Source organism: Amphibalanus amphitrite, unplaced genomic scaffold (assembly GCF_019059575.1).
Source record: "Amphibalanus amphitrite isolate SeventyFive unplaced genomic scaffold, NRLGWU_Aamphi_draft 000062F_arrow, whole genome shotgun sequence".
Lineage (NCBI taxonomy): Eukaryota > Metazoa > Arthropoda > Thecostraca > Balanomorpha > Balanidae > Amphibalanus > Amphibalanus amphitrite.
The window spans coordinates 792,316-816,177 of NW_024881558.1; the positions used below are offsets into that span (position 1 = coordinate 792,316).

General features: G+C 46.6%; 3 protein-coding genes across 3 annotated transcripts; all 3 read left to right on the forward strand.

Moving 5' to 3' along the window:
- The first annotated feature begins 2,262 nt into the window (after positions 1 to 2,262).
- LOC122378612 (keratin-associated protein 6-1-like) lies at positions 2,263 to 3,786 on the forward strand. The gene is made up of 2 exons (XM_043359855.1): positions 2,263 to 2,319; positions 3,166 to 3,786. The coding sequence occupies exons 1-2, from the start codon at positions 2,314 to 2,316 to the stop codon at positions 3,571 to 3,573; spliced, it is 414 nt and encodes a 137-aa protein (XP_043215790.1). The 5' UTR covers positions 2,263 to 2,313; the 3' UTR covers positions 3,574 to 3,786.
- A 7,974-nt stretch (positions 3,787 to 11,760) lies between these two features.
- LOC122378614 (keratin-associated protein 19-2-like) lies at positions 11,761 to 15,555 on the forward strand. The gene is made up of 2 exons (XM_043359856.1): positions 11,761 to 11,849; positions 15,002 to 15,555. Exons 1-2 carry the CDS (start codon positions 11,844 to 11,846, stop codon positions 15,302 to 15,304), a joined length of 309 nt encoding a protein of 102 aa, XP_043215791.1. The 5' UTR covers positions 11,761 to 11,843; the 3' UTR covers positions 15,305 to 15,555.
- Positions 15,556 to 22,674: 7,119 nt separating this feature from the next.
- Positions 22,675 to 23,734, forward strand: LOC122378615 (keratin, type II cytoskeletal 2 epidermal-like). The gene is made up of 2 exons (XM_043359857.1): positions 22,675 to 22,719; positions 23,078 to 23,734. Exons 1-2 carry the CDS (start codon positions 22,714 to 22,716, stop codon positions 23,483 to 23,485), a joined length of 414 nt encoding a protein of 137 aa, XP_043215792.1. The 5' UTR covers positions 22,675 to 22,713; the 3' UTR covers positions 23,486 to 23,734.
- Positions 23,735 to 23,862: the final 128 nt, after the last annotated feature.

The window sequence follows — 23,862 nt, forward strand, 5'->3', positions numbered from 1 at the left end:
TCGCGGTAAAGACCAAAAAGATTCTTTGGGAGAGACAAATCCAATGATACCCAGTTTTACCTTCTGAGGTCAGTCATTGACCTTCGAGGCCATGTCAAACTAAAAAATGTTGCTGTTTTGGGTCACCGTTGGATATCAAGTGCGCTGCTTATCATATACCGATGACAATGCCGTTTTCTGGTGCCAAGCCAGCTAGAACCACTTTGTCACACTACCCGACCAGGTTTTTGCTGCTGAGGTCATTTCAGGTCAAGTTAGGTCAAGGTCAATGATATGTATTTGTATGTCTGTGTGTGTCTGTGTGTATACTGATGTGTGCACCGATTGTTTATGTGTCCATATCAATATTACATGAAATCATGATCTGAGAAGCTTTTACCAAAAATTCAGTCAAAAAATTTCACGAAAAGTAAATTAAGCTTGCCTAAAACGCAACTATTCTAGATGACCTAGGTTGAACTTGACCCTGACCTTGACATCTGTACATCGTCGAACAACATGTTCCATGATAGGTGGAGGTAAGACTGGCAAAAAAAGGCCGAAATAAAGGTGTCAAAAGCTCACAAGGCCCATAGCCAACGCAAGAAGTTGGGAATTGATCATTTGGGTCATGACATGACCTGAAAAACAAGGTCATATCTCCAAAACCAAAAACCACAGGAACTTGAAATTTTCAGTGGACATTAAGAAAGGATAAAGAAGCAGCTATACGAAAAATCAAGCTTCTAGCTAAAAAAAAAAAATGTTGAGTGCAGATCAGAAAAACTACGTGGGGGTGGTCCCCATGTGCGGGCGAGGGTTAAGGGAGGCTGAAACACCTCCCCCGGCCCCCTGCGGGTGGTAAAATCCGCCGATAGCTCTACGGGGCGCGGGTTAATTATGTTACGTTATGCATGATTATACTCGTACAAATACCCTTTAGTGTGAATACTTAGTAATGAAAACACCACTTATGCATGTCACCTTGGTCACCAGCCAATCAGCAATGCTGCCTTTGGATTGCTCCCGTTCGTTATGTCCCGTCTTTGCACGTAACATGCAGGTGCTGATAAATCCGACTTAATTGCACGATACAACTGAACGACCGCTGCTTTCTGCACGCTTGAGTTCGTTGCGTGACAGTTCGATCATTTGTAGGGTGCTGCTTAGTGTTTGTTCTGGACAAAACATCTATCTTTTTAAAATTCGCTCTCATGGACTGTTACCATGCGCTATACTTTACCGGAAGGTAAATGCATACATTGCATTCCACTCCTAGACGGTTGCACAAGTTAAAATAATTGAAGGATTAAAACGATAGGTTGTGGAGGACAGATAATGCTAAAAATGAAAAAATCAAATGATAAAAAATGCTAGCCTCGGTTGAGTTGAGGATGTTGTTGAATAAACTGAATGAATGAATGAAAAATAAAACCCTGCCACCAACCGCAACCATACCTGTCAGGAGGTTCATAAGCGTCAAGCGCCCGTCGCTCTTCGAACTCGGACTGTTATAACCGGGAACGCGTGCTCTCACCACGCGGAGTCCGTCGCTCTGCCGACTGAGCTACGGAACCGGATTCGACCACTTAGGCTATCGCGGGTAGGGGAATAGCCCAGGCGGTTCCGGGATTAACAGATTCTGCGCAATCCGCCTTTCGGTTTATAAGTGGCTCTTGAAACCATAAGACAATGAAATTAGCCATTTACCCTGAATATTTACCGTAAGTAAATGTCACCAAGTACCCTTCCGAGTAATAGCAAACTATGAACCCTTGTCTTTCCTGAAATTTGGCAAAAACCCCGAAACCCGGGACAAACACACAGAACCCTGTTTTTCCATAAACCCACTAATCACTATCCATGGGAAAAAAACTATTAACACAGGGTTTTCACAGCCCTGTCTCTGATAAAAGTATTGACTCACTTATAGCCACTACTCGATAAAAATCGGTGCTCTCAATTATCCTTCCGACTTTTCACTAATTACCAAAACATAAACCATTATTTACTTGCTTTTGACGTTTTGCATCAAACATAACGCTTGCGCCTTCTAGAAGAAAGATGGACGTTAAAATACGGCATACGACATAAAACCAGTCGAAACAAGTGCACACCGGCCCAAACACAATCCTCCGGTCACATTTTCCTTCATTCCGAGAGCTTACGCTGAGAAATGCGTGACCACCGTGCAGAAGCAGCAGCTCCTTTGGATGACGTCACAAAGGGGCGTGCACACCCCGGCTGTATAAAACGGGCCCGCTGACCCTGCAGTTTAACTGCAATCTCGACGGCAGCTCAACGTCCTCTCGCGACACACCGATCCTTACCGACATGAAGGTGAGCCTAACACTCATTGCAGGACAGTTGTAAACGCTGGTTCAAAAACTCACGTGCGCAAATGTTTCGTAAAAATGCAGCCGTATTGATTAAACGTACCGTTGCTATGAACTAAGGCAATAGCTATGTAACTTTTCAGAAGATCACGGGTCACTAGGCCATCAAAAAATCAAATGAATTGACGCAAACACTTCACCTGCATTTCCTTGTATTCTTATCGTTGTATTTCTCCTATAAAAGCGACCCTGTGTGACTTATGTAAGTACCAATCACGAAAATAATATCTTACAACGTATGCTAGAACAAACCACGAAAAGCTGTAAGGATTTAACATTTCAAGACGTATCACTTCGTTAAGTAAAACTTCTAGTATGCTATACAATGATTGCACCCACAGTTTATGCATTACACATCTTGGTTTGAATTACCCTTGCTATGTCGCAAGCCATATAAAAATGCTGTTTTTTACCAAAGACGCTTTACCACAATCACTGACCATCGGAGGCTATAGCAAGGCCCTATATTGTAGTTACGATCTCCAATGGAGAACCAAGCCTCTAAAAGAAAAGAACAAATCTGACCCGACTTTTAACATGACGCCTAGGCAGTGCACGAAAAGTGGACACGCAAGCATCGTCCGATTCTCTGACAGCCCTTGGGACCGAGCTACAGTGTAATCGACGACGTGTTACATAACTACTGAATCCGTTCGGCAGCAGAATTGTGGTAAAGTTTTCGATTAAGTCATTGGCAAAATCCAACGAAATACGCATCAGTTGAGCACTTTATGATTTTGACTAGTTGTAAAAGAATATTAAGCTAACGAAGTAATATTTCTTTTTTCAGCTGGTCATCCTCTTCGCCCTGGTGGCTGTTGCCGCTGCCAGCTACCTTCCCTACCACGGCAGCAACTACTACTACAGCCGGCCCTACTACTATGACAACTACTACAGCCGGCCCTACTACTATGACAACTACTACAGCCAGCCCTACTACTATGACAACTACTACTCCCCCTACGGACGGGGCTTCCAGGGAAACTTCGGCTTCAATAACTTCGGCGCCTTCGGCGGTCGCTTCAACAACTTCGGACTTGGAGGCATCGGCAACGGACTCGGCTTTGGTCTCGGCTATGGCCGAGGTTACGGTGGCGCTGGAATCTTCAACAACTTCGGCCTAGGACGTGTCGGTGCATTCAGCCGTGGCTTCGGACTTGGATCGGGATACGGCAACTGCTTTTATGGCATCTGCTAATGAACTTCTGTTGGAAACATGATCACGTCAGACAACGTTGCAAGATTGATCGGCATGCATCTTTGACTTTGTGTTCGTGCTCTTTTGTCGCTTAGTGTTCTGACAACGGTCATTACTATGGCCATGTCAGACTCTCTGCCTTTGTGTGATAATACTTGCTATTGTGAATACGTGCGTGTCTATTTGTGCTTATTTCTGGTAATAAACACTCGGCTGAAACATCATGGTGGTTAAACTAGTTACTATCTATCATAGCCCGAATACCATGCATCAGAGGCGGATAAATGTTGATTGTTGACAACAAGCGAACAATATGGGAACGTGTAGAGGTCAAAAAGAAGTTCAGAAAGTCGGATGCTCAACAGAAACAACTAAATACTTGATCAAGTCATCCTTGAACTTGTAGAGTTGTCTTTACGAGGAGCCATAACTATTTCATTGAATGTTTCAACAGCTTTAATGCTCGCCAGACTCATAGGTGTCCTACATACGTTTCGGCCGAGAAAGAGGGAGCTGAGGGAGGCTACGACGGACGACCCTCTCCCGCCGTTTCGCCCCTAATTGAGCTAGAGTTTCGCGGATAAAACGAGCCTGTGCGCTGTGACGAAACGCAGCGACCCGTATCCAATTTTAAGGTCTCAGGTCAACCGGTGTCTTGTAAGGTCAGGTCAAGTGCTCCAAGGTACGGGTTCAAATTTTGGTAAACAACGTCGACAAAAATGGTCATGAAGACAAGATTTGGTCACCATCGTGTTCCATGTTCATCATGATCAGGCGTGTCGAATGACATGCTTTTGTTTGGGTGAGGACAATTTAACCCTCGCCGGCACAGGCCATTTTGAGTCCTTCGACGGCACAAGGGGGGGGGGGGGGTTGGTACGACCCCCCTCGCGTTTGGCCCCTGATCGAGCTAGAGCTTCGCGGAAAAAACGAGCGTGTTGCCCGTCACGACAGGAAGCCGATGATACCCAAGTTTAAGGTCCTAGGTCATCGGGTGACCTTCCAGGTCAGGTCAATGACCCGAAAACCGGGAAAATCGGGACCTGTTAGAAAGTCGTAAAGTGTGGCTGCTATGTGGTTTTCCGGGGTGCTGATCACGAATATCGTGTTAGTTTTGATCAGAGATGATGTATTTAAGCATTTAGACCAGGTCGGGTCGGGTCAGGTCAGGTCAACCGGTAGGGGTTGTGACGGGTATTCGTAATACGTGCCAACCGCCTCGGACAGCTTCGTAACATGTTACGAAGGCACCAAAACTACTTCGTAAATGTTCAAATGGTTGCTAAATTCGAATTCAGCTCCAAAAACTAGCCTAGAAACATGTAAAACTCGAAAAAGTGAACTGAGGTCACCCGAGGTCACCAAAGGTCAATGACCTGACCTGACCTTCAGGTGACCTTGACACCCACCCTAATGCATGGGAGCAACACCAAATCACATGTTTGAACGTTTGAAACCACGAAAAGCTTGCAAACGCGCGGCTAATGCGAGCCGACATGCGCCGAACCGCGATTTCGGCCAAACATGGCCACAGAAAAGAGGTCACAGGTCAAAGGTCATTGGGGTCAGGGTCATGAAATTTTCAGGGTAGGTGTAAAATTGATCAATGCGAGGGTACTGCAAGTTTCGTCGCGATCGGCCGCTTTTTACGCGAGTTATTTGCGAAAAACCTTAGGGGGGGTTGCATCAACCCCCCCCCCCCCTGTGCCGGCGAGGGTTAATGTGCTGATCTCAGGTCAATGTTACGTCAGAGCCACTCAGGTGACGAAGTTGGTCGAAGGGAGCCATACTACACATCATTGGCTTCAGCAGGTTTTCTCCCCAGTCCATTGGTGGCTTTCGGCTTTCGCGATTCGCTAGCTCAATTTGATCGGGAGTTACTGACGAAAAACTCCTATGACCTCGTCATACGAGGTATAGGTACCATGCAAAAAGGAAACATCAAACCTTGCAAGGAGAGCATAAACTCACGATTTCATCATTCATGTGATTGAGGTAGTTTTAGCTCATTCCTGGCTTCTAAATATTTTTTTCTCCATTGACTTATAATGGCGAGGTCACGTCACCCACCTCACCCCAGGTGACCTTAAGTAAAATTCTGAGATAGACAAGCTGTGAGGCCTCTGGAGGATATAGGTCGTATAAGTTTCATCTCCTTGTGAAGACTCCTCTAACACTGAGGGTATTGCAAAATTGCGACATTCTAGGACCATGCAGAGGTTCACTTATGTATAGGACAGTAATCTGACCTGACCTGAAAATACGGTTGGTCACACAAAATCCTGCTTGAAGCAGCGGTCAGGTCAGTGTGACAAGTTTCAGCTATCTCTTGCGTGTTCTGATCTATCACAAAAAAAAACAACGGTTATAGGTGTGGGTGCGGCACGAGTTCCCCCTCGGCTGACGAGGGTTGACAATATGATAATGTGTACTTCATGTATTTTATCGTAAGTAAAAAAGTAAACTATAAATGACTTCTCTGAAGTGTTTATCTATATGCACCATGGACTGCATTGCTCTTCCTTAGAAATTAAGGCAGTGTTTCCGCTACAAGGTGCTTCGTCTAATGGTGATTATAGGAAGCTTCTTTCGCAGTATCTGCGACAGTCCTATAGAGAGTTTTGGCTACCACCGATCAGTGAATAGCCATTTTGAGGTGGGTTCTCAAACACTTTTTCTGGGATTAAACTACTTGCTGCATCTCGCTTCTGCACTGTCATGGTCACTTAGAGATCTTAACGTCCACAGATTCTACAGAGCAGAGCTTCTTCCTTCTATTCTTCCGCGTGCTTAAGCCCGCCTGGTTCTAGTTTCTTTATAACTCGGTTGACTGGTAGTCGGTTCCATTTTTTGTTAAGACCTTACCCCGGCCCTATACCAAAAAATGCGCTGCGCCAGGCATTTTGCTTCAAGGACAGTGTGATCTGAGCCTTTCATTATTGGGCGGCATAAAAGCTCCTGAGGCAATAAAGGATATTGCAAATCACTGTTACTTTGTTATAACTTACCAGCATGACACGACCCTTTGTCTTTTCTCTTTGTCTTTACTTTCAGAACTAAGGCTATTGTTTATTGCAATAAAAGGCAAAAACGCAAAATACGTTTCTTGAAACTCAAATACAGCCATTTTTTGAAAAGCATGGCAAAGTCACCCAGCATGGCAAAGTCACCCCTGTTTACGGCACCTTGAATTTAACATCGCTTCACACAATATCTATTACAAAGATGACGCAGGAACAACCTCCAACCACCTCTCCCCAAAGAGGATGAGCCGTAGGTAATTGTCACATCACGTGTGGATGGTTTATGGTCGTAAATACATATACATGTACGAGTACGCTGTCGATATCTTCATGTTTACCGAGCGTCGGTGTTTGCAGTCATGCATTACTAGCTGCAGCTTTCCGCGGCCATCGCACGTCGAACGCTGATGGATGGATGAAGATCGGCACAGACGTGCTGCTTCACCATACCAAACTGACTGACAAACCCACAACCACCAGTCTCACTGACGGTAGGTACTGTCGGCACGACGCCGCTCTGCAATATGATCCCAGCAACACTGAGGAGCTGACCGTAAAGCGGTCGAGCTGCGAGGTATCCGGATCAGGGGTCTTGTCTCAGATCCCCGAGTCACACTAATTATCCAGCCACGTGAAGATTTAACTATTTGGTTTCCGGCGCCCTCGATTGCTTATCTCCATGGGCGTGGCTGTCAGAGTGGGTATAAATCGACACCGCGGGCCCCACTATTCATTCCGCTATTACCGCCTGCATCCAGCGCAGCTCCAGGCCTCCACTTGCCAAGCCATGAAGGTGAGTCTACTGAGGTCCACCTGGAGTTACAGCACCGCCTGTCAAATCTTCCCGTCTGTATTTGCCAGTTGTCACTGTACCCGCCGTAGACATCGACCGCCCTCCGATAATCGGCCGTATATCAGTTTGTGTTAGCATGAATCTTCATTGTCTACCTAAAAGTTGGTTCGCAATTTTCTTTATTGCTGTTGAGCGCTTGTGCGAAGAACATAGGTGTAAACAGTTTAAGTACCATATGACCTTTCTTCGCAAAATGTATACCACCAGACAGGATATAATGATATCGCGCTTACATTTTGGTTTCCTGTACTTTACCGCATATTTACTCTACCAGTAAAACGCCTTTTGGGCGAAGAACGAGCGAGCGAGATAGTGAGCACTGCACGTGCGGAAGGGCGAGAGGGTACTTCCAACGGGCTTGTGCAAAGCACCCTTCTAACCGGTCGCTAGCGGTGTGCCAAATTTGAACGCAATCGGTCCAGCCGTTCCTGAGATCTGGAAGCGGCATTCTGCACGTGCACGGGGTCCAAACTGACTTCTGCACGGCACCCTACTAACCGGTCCCCAGCCGTGTACCAAATTTGAGCGCAATCGGCCCAGCCGTTCTCGAGATCTGGAAACGCCCCCTGCACGTGCGCACGTGCAGTAGCACCCTAACCGCAACACATGGGAATGCATTGCCTGGTGGTTGCCTACCTGTATGCCAAGTTTCAGCGAAATCGCCCCAGTAATTACCGAGTTACTGAAATGGGAACAAATTTGGCACCTCTTCTTTTTGCATTTTGCACGTGCAGTGGGGGTCACTCACATAGATCAAGAGTATCCGACCTTTGGTAGAAGGGATGCAGCCACCCTATAAAAATTACCGCAAGACAATCGCCCAAGCCGCTGCTGAGATATGGGCCTCTCAAAATCACTATTTTTGTAGAACTGCTTGAACACCCTTGACTTTTCACGTGGCACGTGCCACGACAGTCACTGAGGTGTGTCAAAAGTAGTCAATTACGGGGTAAAAGGGATGGGGCTACCCAGCAAAAAAGACCACAGACCAATCGGTCCAGCGGTTGCTGAGATATAAGCCTCTCAAAAGCGTTACAGGCCGGGCCGGGCCGCTCATACTGAGATTTTCCCGTTATATTGAAAAGACTTCGCTTCGCTCGCTGCGCTCGCTCGCTCGTAATAAGTGTGAGCAGAAGTTTTAGTAGAAGTAGGTAATTTACTAGAAGTAGTGTGCGTAGGCATTCCTACTCATGTAGCATTAACTATACATTTGTTCAAAATATGAATCCATTGCTCAAAACATTCTAGACATTGGAAAGACACGCATGCATGTAATGTTCAGATACTGAACCATCTTTTAAGGAACTCGATGTATGTAGTAACAAAGTTGACCAAAAAGTTTAAGAATACAGGCTAATAAATTAGAGAGCATGACAAAGTAGTCATGATAGAAATTGACCACAGTTTCTTTCTCTTGTTTCAGCTGGTCATCCTCTTCGCCCTGGTGGCTGTTGCCGCTGCCAGCTACCTTCCCTATCATGGCAGCAGCTACTACTACAGGCAGCCCTACTACTACGGCAGCAACTACTACTCCCCCTATGGACGACCCTACGGAGGTTTGGCCATCGGCGCTGGCTTCAATAACATCGGCTTCGGCTTGGCCCAGGGTGTCGGCGGCTACGGCTACGGCCGTAACTTCGGCCGCCTCGGCGCTCTCGCCTTTGGCGGCGGTTTCAACCGCCTTGGAGGGGGATACGGGGGCTGCTTCTACGGAATCTGCCACTAGATATCTCGGCAACCGAGAGCGCGTTCTACAAGACTGAAGACAGTGCAGAGCACAGCTGACCAGCATGCCAGCTTCTACCCACCCCTGCGATGGGGCTTATCCATCCAAAAGTTGTCCAGTCACTATATGTTTTATGTCTTTCGTGTCTTTAATGTGTGTGTGTGGGGGGGGGGGGGGGGGGGTTGTGCGTGTGGTGTGTGTGCATGAAGAGTGTGTGCCTCTGAGTGCTGTTGACTGTGCCGTCTATCAATACATCTACAGCAATCACACGCGCCAAAAATTGCTTTGTGAAGCACGGAAACATGGAAAAGGTTGTCAATTATAGGGAAAATGACACCAGCGTCCGCTTTCATAACACGCAATGGCATCTAGGTGTATTTCATGCCCTAAAAGCTACACCCTCTAGAAGTGGGGGGTTTTCCTAGGATCGGAGAGCGTTTTATAGTCAGTCCGTCGATTGTTTTAGACTGTATTGTACTACATACCATTACCCACAATACTTACACCAGTAAAACGCCTTTTTGGGCGACCAGCAACGGAGCGAGCGAGAGGATGGGCCTTACACGTGCGAAATTGCGAGGGGTACCTCCAACTAACTTGTGCACGGCACCCTACTAACCGGTGTCTAGCGATGTGCCGAATTTGAGCGCAATCGGCCTAGTCGTTCTCGAGATGTGGAAGCGGCATCCTGCACGTGCGCAAGTGTAAAATCGGTCCCAACTTTTGCACGGCACCCTACTAACCGGTCCTTAACCACGTATCAAATTTCAGCGCAATCGCCTCAGCCTTTCTCGAGATCTGAAATCGACCCCTGCATGTGCGCACGTGGAGCAGTACACCCCTGTAGCGCATGGATATGCATTGCCTAGTGGGTGCCTTCCTCATATAACTCAGAGCATCATTTATTGCTAGAGAAAGGCAAAATACACATACGTTTTTTTACGTTCAGACACAGCAATCGTCGAAATCATGGAACGACCTTGCTAAGACCACCTCACATGCGCTAGCGTGGCGTAGTAAGTCACGATGTTCCATGCACAAGGATCCCGCAAGGAAGCTGACTGTTACCGTTCCCATGTTCCCATTCAGAGTCGCCGGCACGCCCCTGAGTGTGACGAGCACTGTCTCGAGTTCATGTATTTACGTAGAGCACACGGCGATGGTCGGGACACCTGAGTACCTCGATCACCGATCAGCACCGAGTGCGGGCGATGGTCAGGACTGGGGGACTGTCAGGACACCGACGTGCAAGCAACGAACTAGGACAGGTGGACCAGAGACATTGGGGAATCCTGCTGTCTGGGTCTTATGGGCCCGATTTAACGCGTCCAGGCTCGCGAGCATCCGGTGCCTGTCGCCCATGGCAGCAGCGTGTGCAAGCACTGTCCGCTCCACTGTAAATTGGGCCTGCACACTGCCGATTTGCAACGGGGAACATCGTCAGTATCGTCACCGTGTCTCACACTTGAAGTTGCATTTTCGATCCATCAGTCAGTTGTATTTAAATGAAACATGCAGGGCGAAAATCAATTCGCGAGCTTGAACTGACTCGTGGATCTGGGCTCAAATGCATTTACTCAAACAAAGCATTTTTTTCACCTATACAGACTACTAGACAAACGTTGTGGCAAAGCGATGAACTGCACTGGCTACGGCCCTTCAAATCTAATCGCATCGCCACGCAAAACTTATCATTTAAAAAAAACCTTCACTACTATGTCTTTCTTCGTACGCGCAATCTTAAGTCGGGTTTCAAACTTAGTCTGTTTGAGTTGGCAGAAAACGGGACTATCATCACCTTGGGTAGAATAACGCCCGAAACGGTATATATTCCAAGATGACGCCCGGAACAGCATGCAGCTACTCTTCACCATAGGATGACACCAGCCGTTTTTACGACGGCCATCTGATACATATTTAGTGTAGAGTAGGTGCAGATTTGGTGTAGATTTGGTCACATCAGGTTCAGTGTGTTTCTTAAAAGCAATCAGTTTCAGTTGCACAGATGCTTATATACCTCATTTATAAGATTATCAGACATCATTTTCGATTAAAACACTTAAAAAAAAAATCATGATGTGAAGATATCTACCGCTAGATATCTACAGAATTTGGTGCACATTGGATCAAATTAACTGCATTCGCCAGATAGCCCGCCGTGAAAACGGCTACTGTCAATATATTTGCGTTTGCCCGGCGGAAAGAGCCACTTCCCGCCACTCCAAGTACAATGTGAGTGCAATCTGCACTCACATTTCCGCGACCATCGCACGTTGAACGCTGATGGATGGATGAAGATCGGCACAGAAGTGCTGCTTCACCATACCAAACTGACTGACAAACCCACAACCACCAGTCTCACGACACTGACGGTAGGTACTGTCGGCACGGCGCCGCTCTGCAATATGATCCCAGCAACACCGAGGAGCTGACCGTAAAGCGGTCGAGCTGCGAGGTATCCGGATCAGGGGTCTTGTCGCAGATCCCCGAGTCACAATAATTATCCAGCCACGTGAAGATTTAACTATTTGGTTTCCGGCGCCCTCGATTGCTTATCTCCATGGGCGTGGCTGTCAGAGTGGGTATAAATCGACACCGCGGCCCCCACTATTCATTCCGCTATTACCGCCTGCATCCAGCGCAGCTCCAGGCCTCCACTTGCCAAGCCATGAAGGTGAGTCTACTGAGGTCCACCTGGAGTTACAGCACCGCCTGTCAAATATTCCCGTCTGTGTTTGCCATGGTTGTCACTGTACTAGTGGTGTCAATTTCAGAAAGCGTATGTCCAAAGTCCGTCCAATGTCCAATGCTTGCGTCGATTGTCCGTCCAAAAATGTCCAAGCCAGCCATTTGTCCAAAGATGTCCGACACCTACGCAATAGTTTACACTCAACACTGTTATTTAATTTGCTTTTCATGTACCGTTACAAGCTCAAAAGTGTTAATCATATCGAAAGCTGAACTTTCTAACAGCCAATCAATGTTAAACACGACTACTTTTTAAAAATATTGAGGTGTAGCAAGCGATTGTCCAAAGTTGTCCAAAGCCTGCTGCCATTGTCCAACCGAATTCCGAATTGGACATTGGACAAAATCGGAATTCCGAAGATTCAAGTTCCGATTGACACCACTACACTGTACCCGCCGCAGACATCGACCGCATCGGTATATCAGTTTGTGTTAGCATGAATCTTCATTGTCTACCTAAAAGTTGGTTCGCAATTTTCTTTATTGCTGATGAGCGCTTGTGCGAGGAACATAGGTATAAACAGTTTTACTACCTTTTGACCTTTCCTCGTAAAATATACGAGGGGGTACCCAAAAGAACCGGGAATTGTTTCATATCTGTTTATTCACTGATCCCTACACATCGTCACTCATGTCATTCTTAAAGTACTCTCCGTGCGAGACAATGCACCTATGCAGACGCGTTTTCCAGCTCTCAAAGCAGCTCTGGAACTCTTGCAAGGTGAGGCCTTGCAGAGCCATCGTCGTTTTTGTTTTTACCTGATCAAAGTCGGCGAAATGGTTTCCCTTGAGGTCTTTTTCATTCTGGGGACCAGGAAAAGGTCACAGGGTGCCAAATCCGGTGAATAGGGAGGGTGGATCCGTGGGGTCATGCATTTTTTGTCCAAAATTGTCTGACACTCAAGGCGGTGTGCGCTGGCACACTGTCGCGATGAAATCACCACTCCCCGCTTTGCCACCTGTCGGGGAGTTTTCGTCTCACCGTGTTTCACACACGCCGCAGAACGTCCAAGTAAAACGTCTTATTGGCAGTTTGACCAGGGAGGAACAATTTCCTTTTGCACACTTCCCTTTGCATCGAAAAAACAAATCAACATTGTTTTGACATTTGACTTCACTTGGCAAGCTTTTTTGGGGCGCTTTTGGGATAACATTTGACCACTTTTGAAGTGTGAAAATCATTCATAAACCCGCGTCTTGCTCACGGCAGCATATTTGTATGCTGCTTGAAGCATTGGAACCGTTTCAGTCGCGGACTTCCCCAGCAGGAAACAAAATTTCACAGATGCGCGTTGTTGCTCAGTTCCGCTATGCATAAAAAACGACGGATCGGGCGGGAGTGCTCCCACCATGGACTCCCACCATGGACATGGGAGTGTCCCAGGGACACTCCCACCTTAACATTAGTTTTGAGTTGAGATAGCCAAATTGGTGGCCATGGCCTGCAAATACCGGTTTGGGCACTCACAACATCGACAAATGCTTTAATTCTGAGATATGGAATTTCAAACTTGCAGTTTTCGGATTCTAAGGGGCTAGTGCATTGGTATGCCCCCTTAGAATTTGTGACGTCAGCGGAGATCTAACGATTTTTAAATCTTTTACTAAAACGTTTGGTAGCACGCGGTGGTATATGTTGCTTTGCGCGCAACAAATGCCGCACTTTCAAATAAAGTCGCTAGGAACAGCGGAGATCCCAAAAAGTAAACAAAAGTAAAAGTCTAATATCTTGAAAACCGGTGAATATTTTTCGATGAAATTTGGTAGATATTCGTTTTCGCTCTTTCTGAACCGAGCGACATCACTTTCGTGCCAATTCATTAACTTTTTTGAAGGTGGGAGGTCCCTTTAATAAATACGTGCGCCACGCGGCCGCGCCTCTTTATTTCGTCACCTCACGGTGCAGACTAAGTCCCAAGGGCCAGACTAGTTTGCCCCTAGCAGGGCAATGCCGAGCTACAACTGGCTAGTGGCCTACAGAGAACGATTCCCGTTACTTTTGGGTACCCCCTCGTATGTCACCAGACAGGATAAAATGATATTGCGCTTACATTTTGGTTTCCTCTACTTTTCCGCCAATTTACTATAAATGTGAGCAGAAGTTTTAGTAGAAGTAGGTTAATAATTACGGAGCGAGCGAAGCGAGCAGAGTCTTTCCTTAGATTAACGGAAATTTCTGAGTATGAGCGGCCGGCCGGCCGTGCGGACGCTTTTGCGAGGCTTATATCTCAGCAACCACTTGGCCGATTTACATGCGGTAATTTTTGTACGGTAGCTTCATTCCTTCTACCAAGTATTGGACTATCCCCGATGCATGTGGGTGACCCCTTATGCACGTGCCACGTGCAAAACGAAGAGGTGTCAGTTTTGTAATTGTTGCAATATCTCGGTAACTACTTGGCCGATCGCGCTGAAAGTTGGCATGTAGGTAGGCACCCACTAGGCACTGCATATCTATGTGCCAGAGTTGGGGTGCTGCTGCACGTGCGCACGTGCAGGGGTCGTTTCCAGATCTCGAGAACGGCTGAACCGATGGCGCTCAAATTTGGTACACGGTTAGGGATCAGTTAGTAGGGTGCCGTGCACAAGTCAGTTGGGACCCATTTTGCACGTGCGCACACGTGCAGTGTGCCACTTCCAGATCTCGAGAACGGCTGGGCCGATTGTGCTCAAATTTGGCACATCGCTAGAGACCGGTTAGTAGGGTGCCGTGCACAAGCCAGTTGGAGGTACCCCCTCGAAATTTCGCACGCACAAGGCTCACCCTCTCGCTCGCTCCGTTAGTCGCCCCAAAAGGCGTTATACTGGTTTACTAGAAGTACCTAGTGTGCGTAGGCATTCCTTATCATGTGGCATTAACTATACATTTGTTCAAAATATGAATCCATTGCTCAAAATATACACGTTGGAACCAGGCACCCATGCATGTAATGTTCCGATGCTGAACTATCTTTTAAGGAACTTGATGTATGTAGCACAAAGTTGACCAAACAGTTTCAGAATACAGGCTAATAAATTAGAGAACATGACAAATTAGTCATGATAGAAATTGACCACAATTTCTTTCTCTTGTTTCAGCTGGTCATCCTCTTCGCCCTGGTGGCTGTTGCCGCTGCCAGCTACCTTCCCTATCATGGCAGCAGCTACTACTACAGCCAGCCCTTCTACTACGGCAGCAACTACTACTCCCCCTACGGACGACCCTACGGAGGTTTGGCCATCGGCGCTGGCTTCAATAACATCGGCTTCGGCTTGGCCCAGGGTGTCGGCGGCTACGGCTACGGCCGCAACTTCGGCCGCCTTGGTGCTCTCGCCTTTGGCGGCGGTTTCAACCGCCTTGGAGGGGGATACGGGGGCTGCTTCTACGGAATCTGCCACTAGATATCTCGACAACCGAGAGTGCGTTCTACAAGGCTGAAGACAGTACAGAGCACAGCTGACCAGAATGCCAGCTACTACCCACCCCTGCGATGGGGCTTATCCATCCAAAAGTTGTCCAGTCACTATGCGTTCTATGTCTACTCTTTCGTGTCTTAAGTGTAGGTGTGTGCATGTGTATGTGTGTGTAAGAGTGTTTGCCTATGAGTGCTGTTGAAAACTGTGCTGTCTATCAATAAATCTACGGCAATCAACTGCGTTTTTCTTCTTCTAAGAATGTTTTGAGAAACACCGAAACGGAGTAGGCAATAAATTACACGGAAGTTGACAATGACAACAGAAATTTAGGAGAGCATATATTGACTGGGCCAGCACTCCACATATGTACACCCGTGGCTATTCTGTGGCGACATAGACCTCTGTATACAGAGGTCTATGGTGGCGATTATCACAATATAAAAACAGGGGTAGAAAGCGGAATGGGTAAAAACAGGCAAAACATCAGGCACAAATGCATATTATAAAATCTTCAGTCCTTTGCCCCCTCCTCCTCCCACTACACACCCATATAACACTCAAGTAACTTTACGGCACGTTTAGAAAGAAGTGGGGTCCAGCTCAACGATACTCGCAGGCAAGTGAGGTTGCGCAACATAAAAACGATCGCTGCCCGGTGGCCGTTCGCATAGCAGAAGGCCTCAAAAGGCCTTCGCGTACTGCGCTCGGACTGCTGGCGGTAGACTATATATGTATTTTCAAGAGCGATATTGAGTTAGCCACAGTTTTAAACAATAAGTATTACTTAGTATACCAAATGAAGATATTAACCCGCGCCCTGATGGGGGGCATTTTAGCCCCCCCTGTGGTTTTTCTTTAATATTTGAGGAACCTTCCCGGGCATCAATTTGACACTTTCACACGAAATTTCAAGTCACAGGTCACCTTGGGTCAAAAGTTATTGAGGTCAAACTGAGGTCATGTTCGAGTAAAAATGAGCAAAAAACATGACATCTTGAAACGCTCATCAAATCTAGAGTTAACAAGCAATTCTAAAGTTCTTTATTTGGTTGTGTAGAGAAACGACGGCGCTATAAAACATTTATCTCGTACTTTCAAAATTTTTTGGATTTTCAACCCCAAAAAATAAAAAAAATGATTTTTTTAAAAGAAAAACTCAAAAAATTCCCAAAAAAATTCGAATTAAAAAAACGGGATATATGTGATAGTTCCTGCGCTCTTCGAAATACATACCAAATTTTAGATTGATACCTCCTTTTTTGGCCAAGTTATAGCGAAAAAACTGTTCAAAATTGATGACGTCAAATTTTTTAACTCAATATTTAGCAATTCTAAACCACGTAGCGCAAAACAAAGACTACCATTGAACTTCCCGTGACGAGCTGCATCGAATAGTTACCCATTTTATGCAAAAATATCAACTTTGAAATTTGACCTAATTTGACCTGACCTTGACCTGACGTTCACCAAAACATAATCTCAACTGACCCCAAGGGCTGCCTGTCCCACATAATCGAATTTGGCATATAAAATGGACCATAAAACAAAACATGAATCACATGATATTTTTAATTTGTGACCCTCAGTGACCTGACCGCTGTGACCTGACCTGGTATCAGTGACCTCAAATAGCAAAATATGTGTTTGACGAGCATTTCCCCATCGATGATTTTCAATGAAATGCATTTTACTCGATTTTACAACGCATTTCTTGAAATGCCTGTAAACGGTGAAAATTCGACCTTTGACACCTGTGACGTCATCGGTTAGACCAAGGTCAATGAAATTGGGTCACAAGGTAGTTCCCCGTTGGGGCTATCCAGCGCCGTTTGCCGCTTGTCGCTATATTGCGTGGTTCTCGAGATCTTGGGGGGGGGGCCAAAATGCCCCCCCCCCTCCATCAGACCGCGTTGCTCGGCAGACCCCATCAGGGCGCGGGTTAACCTGGACACCGACGGGGGGGGGGGGGGGGCGTAGCGGATATCCCGGAAAACCGGGATATCCGCTACGCTATCCGCTACTCGGTTTCCGCTACCTATATCGGAAAACCGAGGCGCGTAGCGCGGCGAAATTTCGTATTACTTCTCCCACATCAACCTACCTGCGCTACCGCTACCTGCGCTACCTGCGGGCCAGATGAGGTTGTAAGTGTGTGTGCGCACTGCGCTAAGGGGAGGGGTTAGGCCGTATCCGGCTATTCGGAACCCGCCAAACATTTGGTTGTTGAGCTCTGTAGCGGCCTGCGGGAACCCGGAATTTCCCTGTCGGACTGCAAATTTCAGGACATGCGCAACGAGTGCTGTATAATGAGGGTTCTGGCTTCAGAATTTTGTCCATTTGAACTTCTAAACGAAAACCATAAACAACAAAAAATAAAATGAAGTGCAGCTGCACTGAGAAGGGCATTGCCTTTTTAATCGCTTGACCTACCAATATGCCAGCGCTAGAAATGATAGCAACATTTTAGCATACGAATGCAGAATTTTTAACATACATAACATTTTAACATTCTTTGAGTTAACCCTCGCCCTTATAGGGGGTCAAACGGACCAATCCCCTGGGTTCTTCGCAAAAAACTCGCGCAAAAAGCGGCCAATCGCGACCAAACTAGTACCTACCCTCAAATTGATCAATTTTACACCTACCCTGAAAATTTTATGACCTTGGCCGGAATCGCAAATTCGGCGTATCCAGTATTCGTGCGGTTTTAAACGTGCAGACATGTGAAATGATGCTGGTCCAACTCCAATGCATCATGGCGGAAATCAAGATCACGTGAAGGTAAAGTCAAGGTTATTGTCTATTGACCTTTGATGACTTTGTTGATGGCTGTCTTTTTCGAGTTTCATATGTTTCTAGGGCAGTTTTGGAGCTAATTTCGAATTTATTAACCATTTGAACATTTACGCAGTAGTTTTGGTGCCTTCGTAACATGTTACGAAGTTGTCAGTGGTGGTTGACACTTAAAATGAATAGCCGTCAAGATGCCTACTGGTTGACCTGACCTGACCTGACTCTACCTGGCCTCAATGCATGAAGACATCATCTGTAATTTAAACTGTAACATAAAATTCGTGATCAGCAACTCGAAAAACATGATAACCTCACTTTACGAAGTTCTAACAGGTCCCGATTTTCCCGCCTGTTGGGTCATTGACCTGACCTGGAAGGTCAACCGATGATCTAGGACCTTAAAATTGGGTATCATCGGCTTCCTCTCGTCACGAGCAACACGCTTGTTTTTTTCCGCTAAGCTCTAGCTCGATCATGGGCCAAACGCCAAGGGGTCGTACCACCCCTCTTGTGCCGTCGAAGGACTCAAAATGGCCTGTGCCGGCGAGGGCTATGGTTAAACTATGTAGCCATTCGGCTCGTATCAACGATGTTAACACTCCATTTAACCCTATTAGTGGCAGGCTCCTGGCTACCCCTATTAGTGGCAGGGGGGGGCTGTTTACGACCCCCCCCCCCCTTTGATATCTCGAGATCTAACGGGCCGATTTTCAAAATTCAAACGGCATTCGATTTCGCTCAACGAGATCTACATTTCTAAAAAAATAAAATTAAAAATGTAAATAGGGGGGTAGAGGGGGGTAAAAACGGGCAAATTTCAGATACATTTTAGACTGTTTATCACGGCCAGGTTTCTGAACTAATCTTAACGCAACTTTTGCCGATCGATAGAGAATGAACCAGGAATTCACATGGATCCTAAAAACATGCATTTTCAAAAATCATAGGCGGATACAGATCATTGAGATTGGGGGTACACAAAAAGTATAGTAAATAAGGTTTTTGTTGGTACTGTTTCTAAAAAGGGTGGCAATGGTCTTGTTATGTTACAATTTTCTTATGAGAGAACGACTACAATTGTATTGGTCATGCATAGGCGGTGTCAGGGCGCCTATGTTGGAAGGTAAAAAATAACCCCCCTTTTTGGACGCCTGGATCCGCCTATTATAGCAAAAACGTGTCAAAAGAGGATGCACAATAACTTTGTATATGTTGTCACATGATACCTTTCATTCACTGTTCGTAAAACTGGTGCAGCATCGTGATCTTCGCCCAAATGACTCGCTTCACGAATAGGACCCCCCAATTCCCAGTGCTCTGGAGCCGCCCCTGGTAAAGTTATGAACTTGAAATTTTCAGGGAATGTGCCCAATTTAGTTTTAGGAAAAGTCAGAAAATTTCAGCATCGTAGCTTCAGCGGTTTCGGAGATATTCCCGAAAAACCTGAGGGGTGGATAAAAACAACCCCCCTGCCACTAATAGGGTTAAAATCAATGTCATACAAGCTATGCATCAAATGTTACTGCAGACAATATTTTTCAACTAAAGCGTAAATTTTGACCTTTTAACTCTAAGGCTTAAAGAGACCATCCCACATTAACATTAGTTTTGAGTTTAGATAGCCAGATTGGGGTCCCTGGCTTGCACTTACCGATTTGGGCACTTACAACATCGAGAATTGCTTGAATTCGGATATATTTAATTTCAAACTTACAGTTTTCAGATTCCAAGAGGCTAATTAATGCATATGAAATTCCCTCTGAGAATTTGTGATGTCAGCGAAGAGCTAACAATTTTTAAATCTTATACTAAAATCATCATTTAAACATGGTGGTATATATGTTACAGACCGTATGAAAACCCAGTCCGTTTGCAAACGGCCTGGCCCAGTCAGGCCGTTTGAAAACGGCCTGAAAAAGCCGGCCGTTTGCAAACCGCCTGAAATATCAGGCCGTATGAAAACGGCCTAGGCAGTTTGAAACGGCCTAGACAGTTTGAAAACGGCCTAGTCAGTTTTCAAACGGTCTGGCGAAGTACAACAGCCTCTGAAAATTGAACTTAAAGGATCCAGGCTGGTCGATGATCAGGTTGCATCCATGTGAATGTTTGCGCATTCCATGCCGAATGACTCGTCCAAGTACATACGTCGAACATTTTCTTACTGTGCTGATGCTCGGCCCGGCCGTTTTTCGACAATATTACTCTAATTATACAAGTTCACAGTCCGCCTGTGTACGGCCATCCAGTTGATGGAGCCTGGTGAAGCCACTACTGGTGATGTCTGGTGAAACGTATCGCTACAAGACTCACCGATTATTTTGCGGCATAAAACGCCGGAGCGCGCAATGGACATCAGAGTTCACATCAGTGGCGCGGGAACCGGGGGGGGGGGGGCTAGCGGGGGCTGAGCACCTCCAACTTTTCGGCTGGGGTGGGGGGCTCGTAATGTATTTGAGCCCCCCCCCCCCCAGCTGGAGGAATCGAAATCGGAAATCTACCAACATAATTTCATAGATTCATACATAGGCGCGGGAACCGGGGGAGGGGGCAGTGGGGGAAGCTTGCTGCCACAGCTCTGGGGCCGTGGGGGCGGTGCCCCACAACTTTTCATGAGGTCAGGAACCGTTGGGGCAGCTTGTCCTCCCCAAATTAGGGGTTGTGGCCTGTGGGTCACAAAGGAAGAAAGCATGTAAGTGAAAAATCCACCTCTTTCACTGGCTCGGCAACTCATTTGGCAGATTAAAACCTTTATTCCAAGTTGCAAAAACGGTAGTTTCTTCACTCAGCTGAGACGGAATACCTGACTTTTTTGCAAATATTTGCGTTTTTTGTTGAAAAGACCAAGGTCTGAAAAATAAGTGGCCTAAAACCGGTGAGAAAACTAGATTTGGGGGTACCCTAGGTTGATCTCTATTATGGTTCAGCCCCCCCCCCAGCCTGGAAGAAGTTCCCGCGCCACTGGTTCACATAAGAGTCGTCACCGCGCCCGGTCGACCGCCGGCGGCTGGCCGGTGGCGTACGGTACGCCGGCAATACTTGACCATTGCGGTGGAAGGCGAAACTTTGAAGTCCGGGGGAAGCCCGCGGGTCGACCGGGCGCTATACGGGCCGGGTCTCAGTTCTGCTAATCTCGTCTTGACCAGACCTGCATTCGTCATCGGGAAAATCAGGGAGAATTTCCGGAACTAGCGAGAATCATCGGGGATCACGAACGGTATCGCGATAACGAGACATGCTGAAGATAGGCGCTCATCAATAATTTTCCGACGGAGAACATCCGATTGACAATATTTTTCCGGATGCCGAATGCACCTCAGGATTTCATGGTGCCATTGGTGCCATGTAATGTCATGAAACGGTCGTGCTTCAACAAACTCAACATTGTCCAGCTGTAACTTTATGCAGACCAGATTGTTTTTAAAATGCCTAGACCGTTTGCAAACGGCCTGGTGTCTGGAAAGTTGTCATACGGCCTAGTCGGTTTGCAAACGGCCTGAAATTTCAGGCGGTTTGCATACAGCCTGGAATTTCAGACCGTATTCAAACGGCCTGACTTTTCAGTCCGTTTGCATACTGACTGGGCTGTCCAGGCCGTTTTCAAACGGCCTGAATCGGGCCAGGCCGTTTGCAAACGGACTGAGTTTTCATACGGCCTGTAACATATATATTGTTTTGCGAGCAACATATGCCACACTAAGGTGGGAGGGTCCCTTTAACCGTTGACCTCAGGTTAAACTTAAATCTGCATACACTAGCCGAACTAGCTTTAAAGCAACCATCGATTTTTTTCTGTGATGTTCATTGTTCAAGCTCTTTTTGTTCACGATCTACGAGCCAAATGTTCAAGAACGGCAAATCGGGAACATTTTAAGTTTGATGATTTTTGCGATCTATAACCGCAACAAAAAATGACCAGAAAAGTTTCCTCATGATTTTAACCCCCTTTCAAATGCCGCTTACTCCGTGTCGCGGTCCAGGAGCCGAGTTAGGGGGAGGGGAGAGAGGCTAAAAACGCCTCTACCCGCTACGATATGTTCCCATCAGACCAGCGCCCTGGCGCGGTCAAGGTATGAGCTATGATGACACCTTTTTTTCTGGGATTAGATTGTTAGGGTGTTGAATGGTAGGTATAGCTTAACAATTTCCGCACAGCGTGCGAGACTGCAAGTGTATGTGAGGCGATAAGTCTAACATACCTATGCTAGTCTTTGCAGGTCAGGTGCACAGATGTTCAACAACATGCAAAAGTGCAAAAAAATATAAAAGTGCGCGTAATATTTCAGTGAAACTTTATCATTGCGAATTATATAACGATTACTAAAGTTTTCCGCTATAAAATCACATAAAAAGTTGAATTGTACACGTTAAAAGACCCGCAATGGATACGGCACAGATTAAGTACAATCTGCAACTAGTTAGTATTTTCCTTTATTCCACGAGATTATGCTGAGGAACACGTGATCGCTGTGCAGCAGCAGCAACTCCTTTGGATGACGTCACAAAGGGGTGTGTCTGCGCTATAGGTGTATAAAACGGGTGCACAGGTCCCACAGTTCAACTGCACCCTCAGCGCAGCTCAGTTCTCTCCATCACATACCAACATGAAGGTAAGTCGGATCTTACCCAGGACGCACAACTTAGTATTTACATATTACTACAGTGTTACAACTCAGTACCAAAGGACCCTTTGTATAATTGATTGTGGTAAACTATAGGCTATAGCCACGCCAAACCACTTTACCTGTTATTGACTGTAATTAAGGCTTCGCGAGAACATTTTCCACTTTTCCATGACCTATCAAATTTGATCAGTTGCACTGCACCCTTCATTGTTGCACTTTTCAGCACAACAGACTGATGGTCCAGGTCAGATGAATCAAAAGCAAAATATAATAGCAAAACAGCACAGAAATTCAGACAACAGTGAAGATCAACAACTACCAAACCTCTCATTTTTTTTTTCAGCTGGTCATCCTCTTCGCCGTGGTGGCTGTTGCCGCCGCCAGCTTCTCTCCTTACTACTACGGCAACAACTACTACTCCCCGTACGGCCTGGGCTTCCAAGGAAACCTCGGCTTCAGTAACTTCGGCGCCTTCGGCGGTGGCTTCGGTGGCTTCGGCGGCTTTGGAAGCATCAGCAACGGACTCGGCTTCGGTCTCGGCTATGGCCGAGGTTTCGGTGGCGTTGGAGCCTTCAACAGCTTCGGCATCGGTAGATTCAACCGCGGGTTCGGCCTCGGCTATGGCCGAGGTTTCGGCGGCATTGGAGCCTTGAACAGCTTCGGAGGCCCCGGTGCGTTCAACGGCGGCTTCGGCCTCCGCCGTTTCGGTGCTTTCAACCGCGGCTTTGGAGGGTACGGAGGCTACTTCTAACTTTTGAAAACGATCAGACAGTGCTGACAATCCCATCGGCTAGAAGTCTGTTGAATATCGTGCCACCGACATACTCGTATTTGTCTTTTATACGAGCGTCATGTTTCTCACGTCTCCGTAGCCTGGCGTCTGAATTTGAAACTATCGCATGCTCCGTCAGCTGTATGAATATACATAAGCATTTGTGTGAGTCCTTGGGGATGTTTGTTGATTTGTGGTGATTTCTGAAAATATATTATTTTACGCCTATGCTTACGAGTGTGGACATCACAAATGTCGCATATATTCATTGCACGAGCGTTGCTGTGCGTTCAGGTGTGCAGGGCAGCATCCATAACAGCATTAGCGTAGGGGAGAGTGGGGTAATTTGGCCGCTT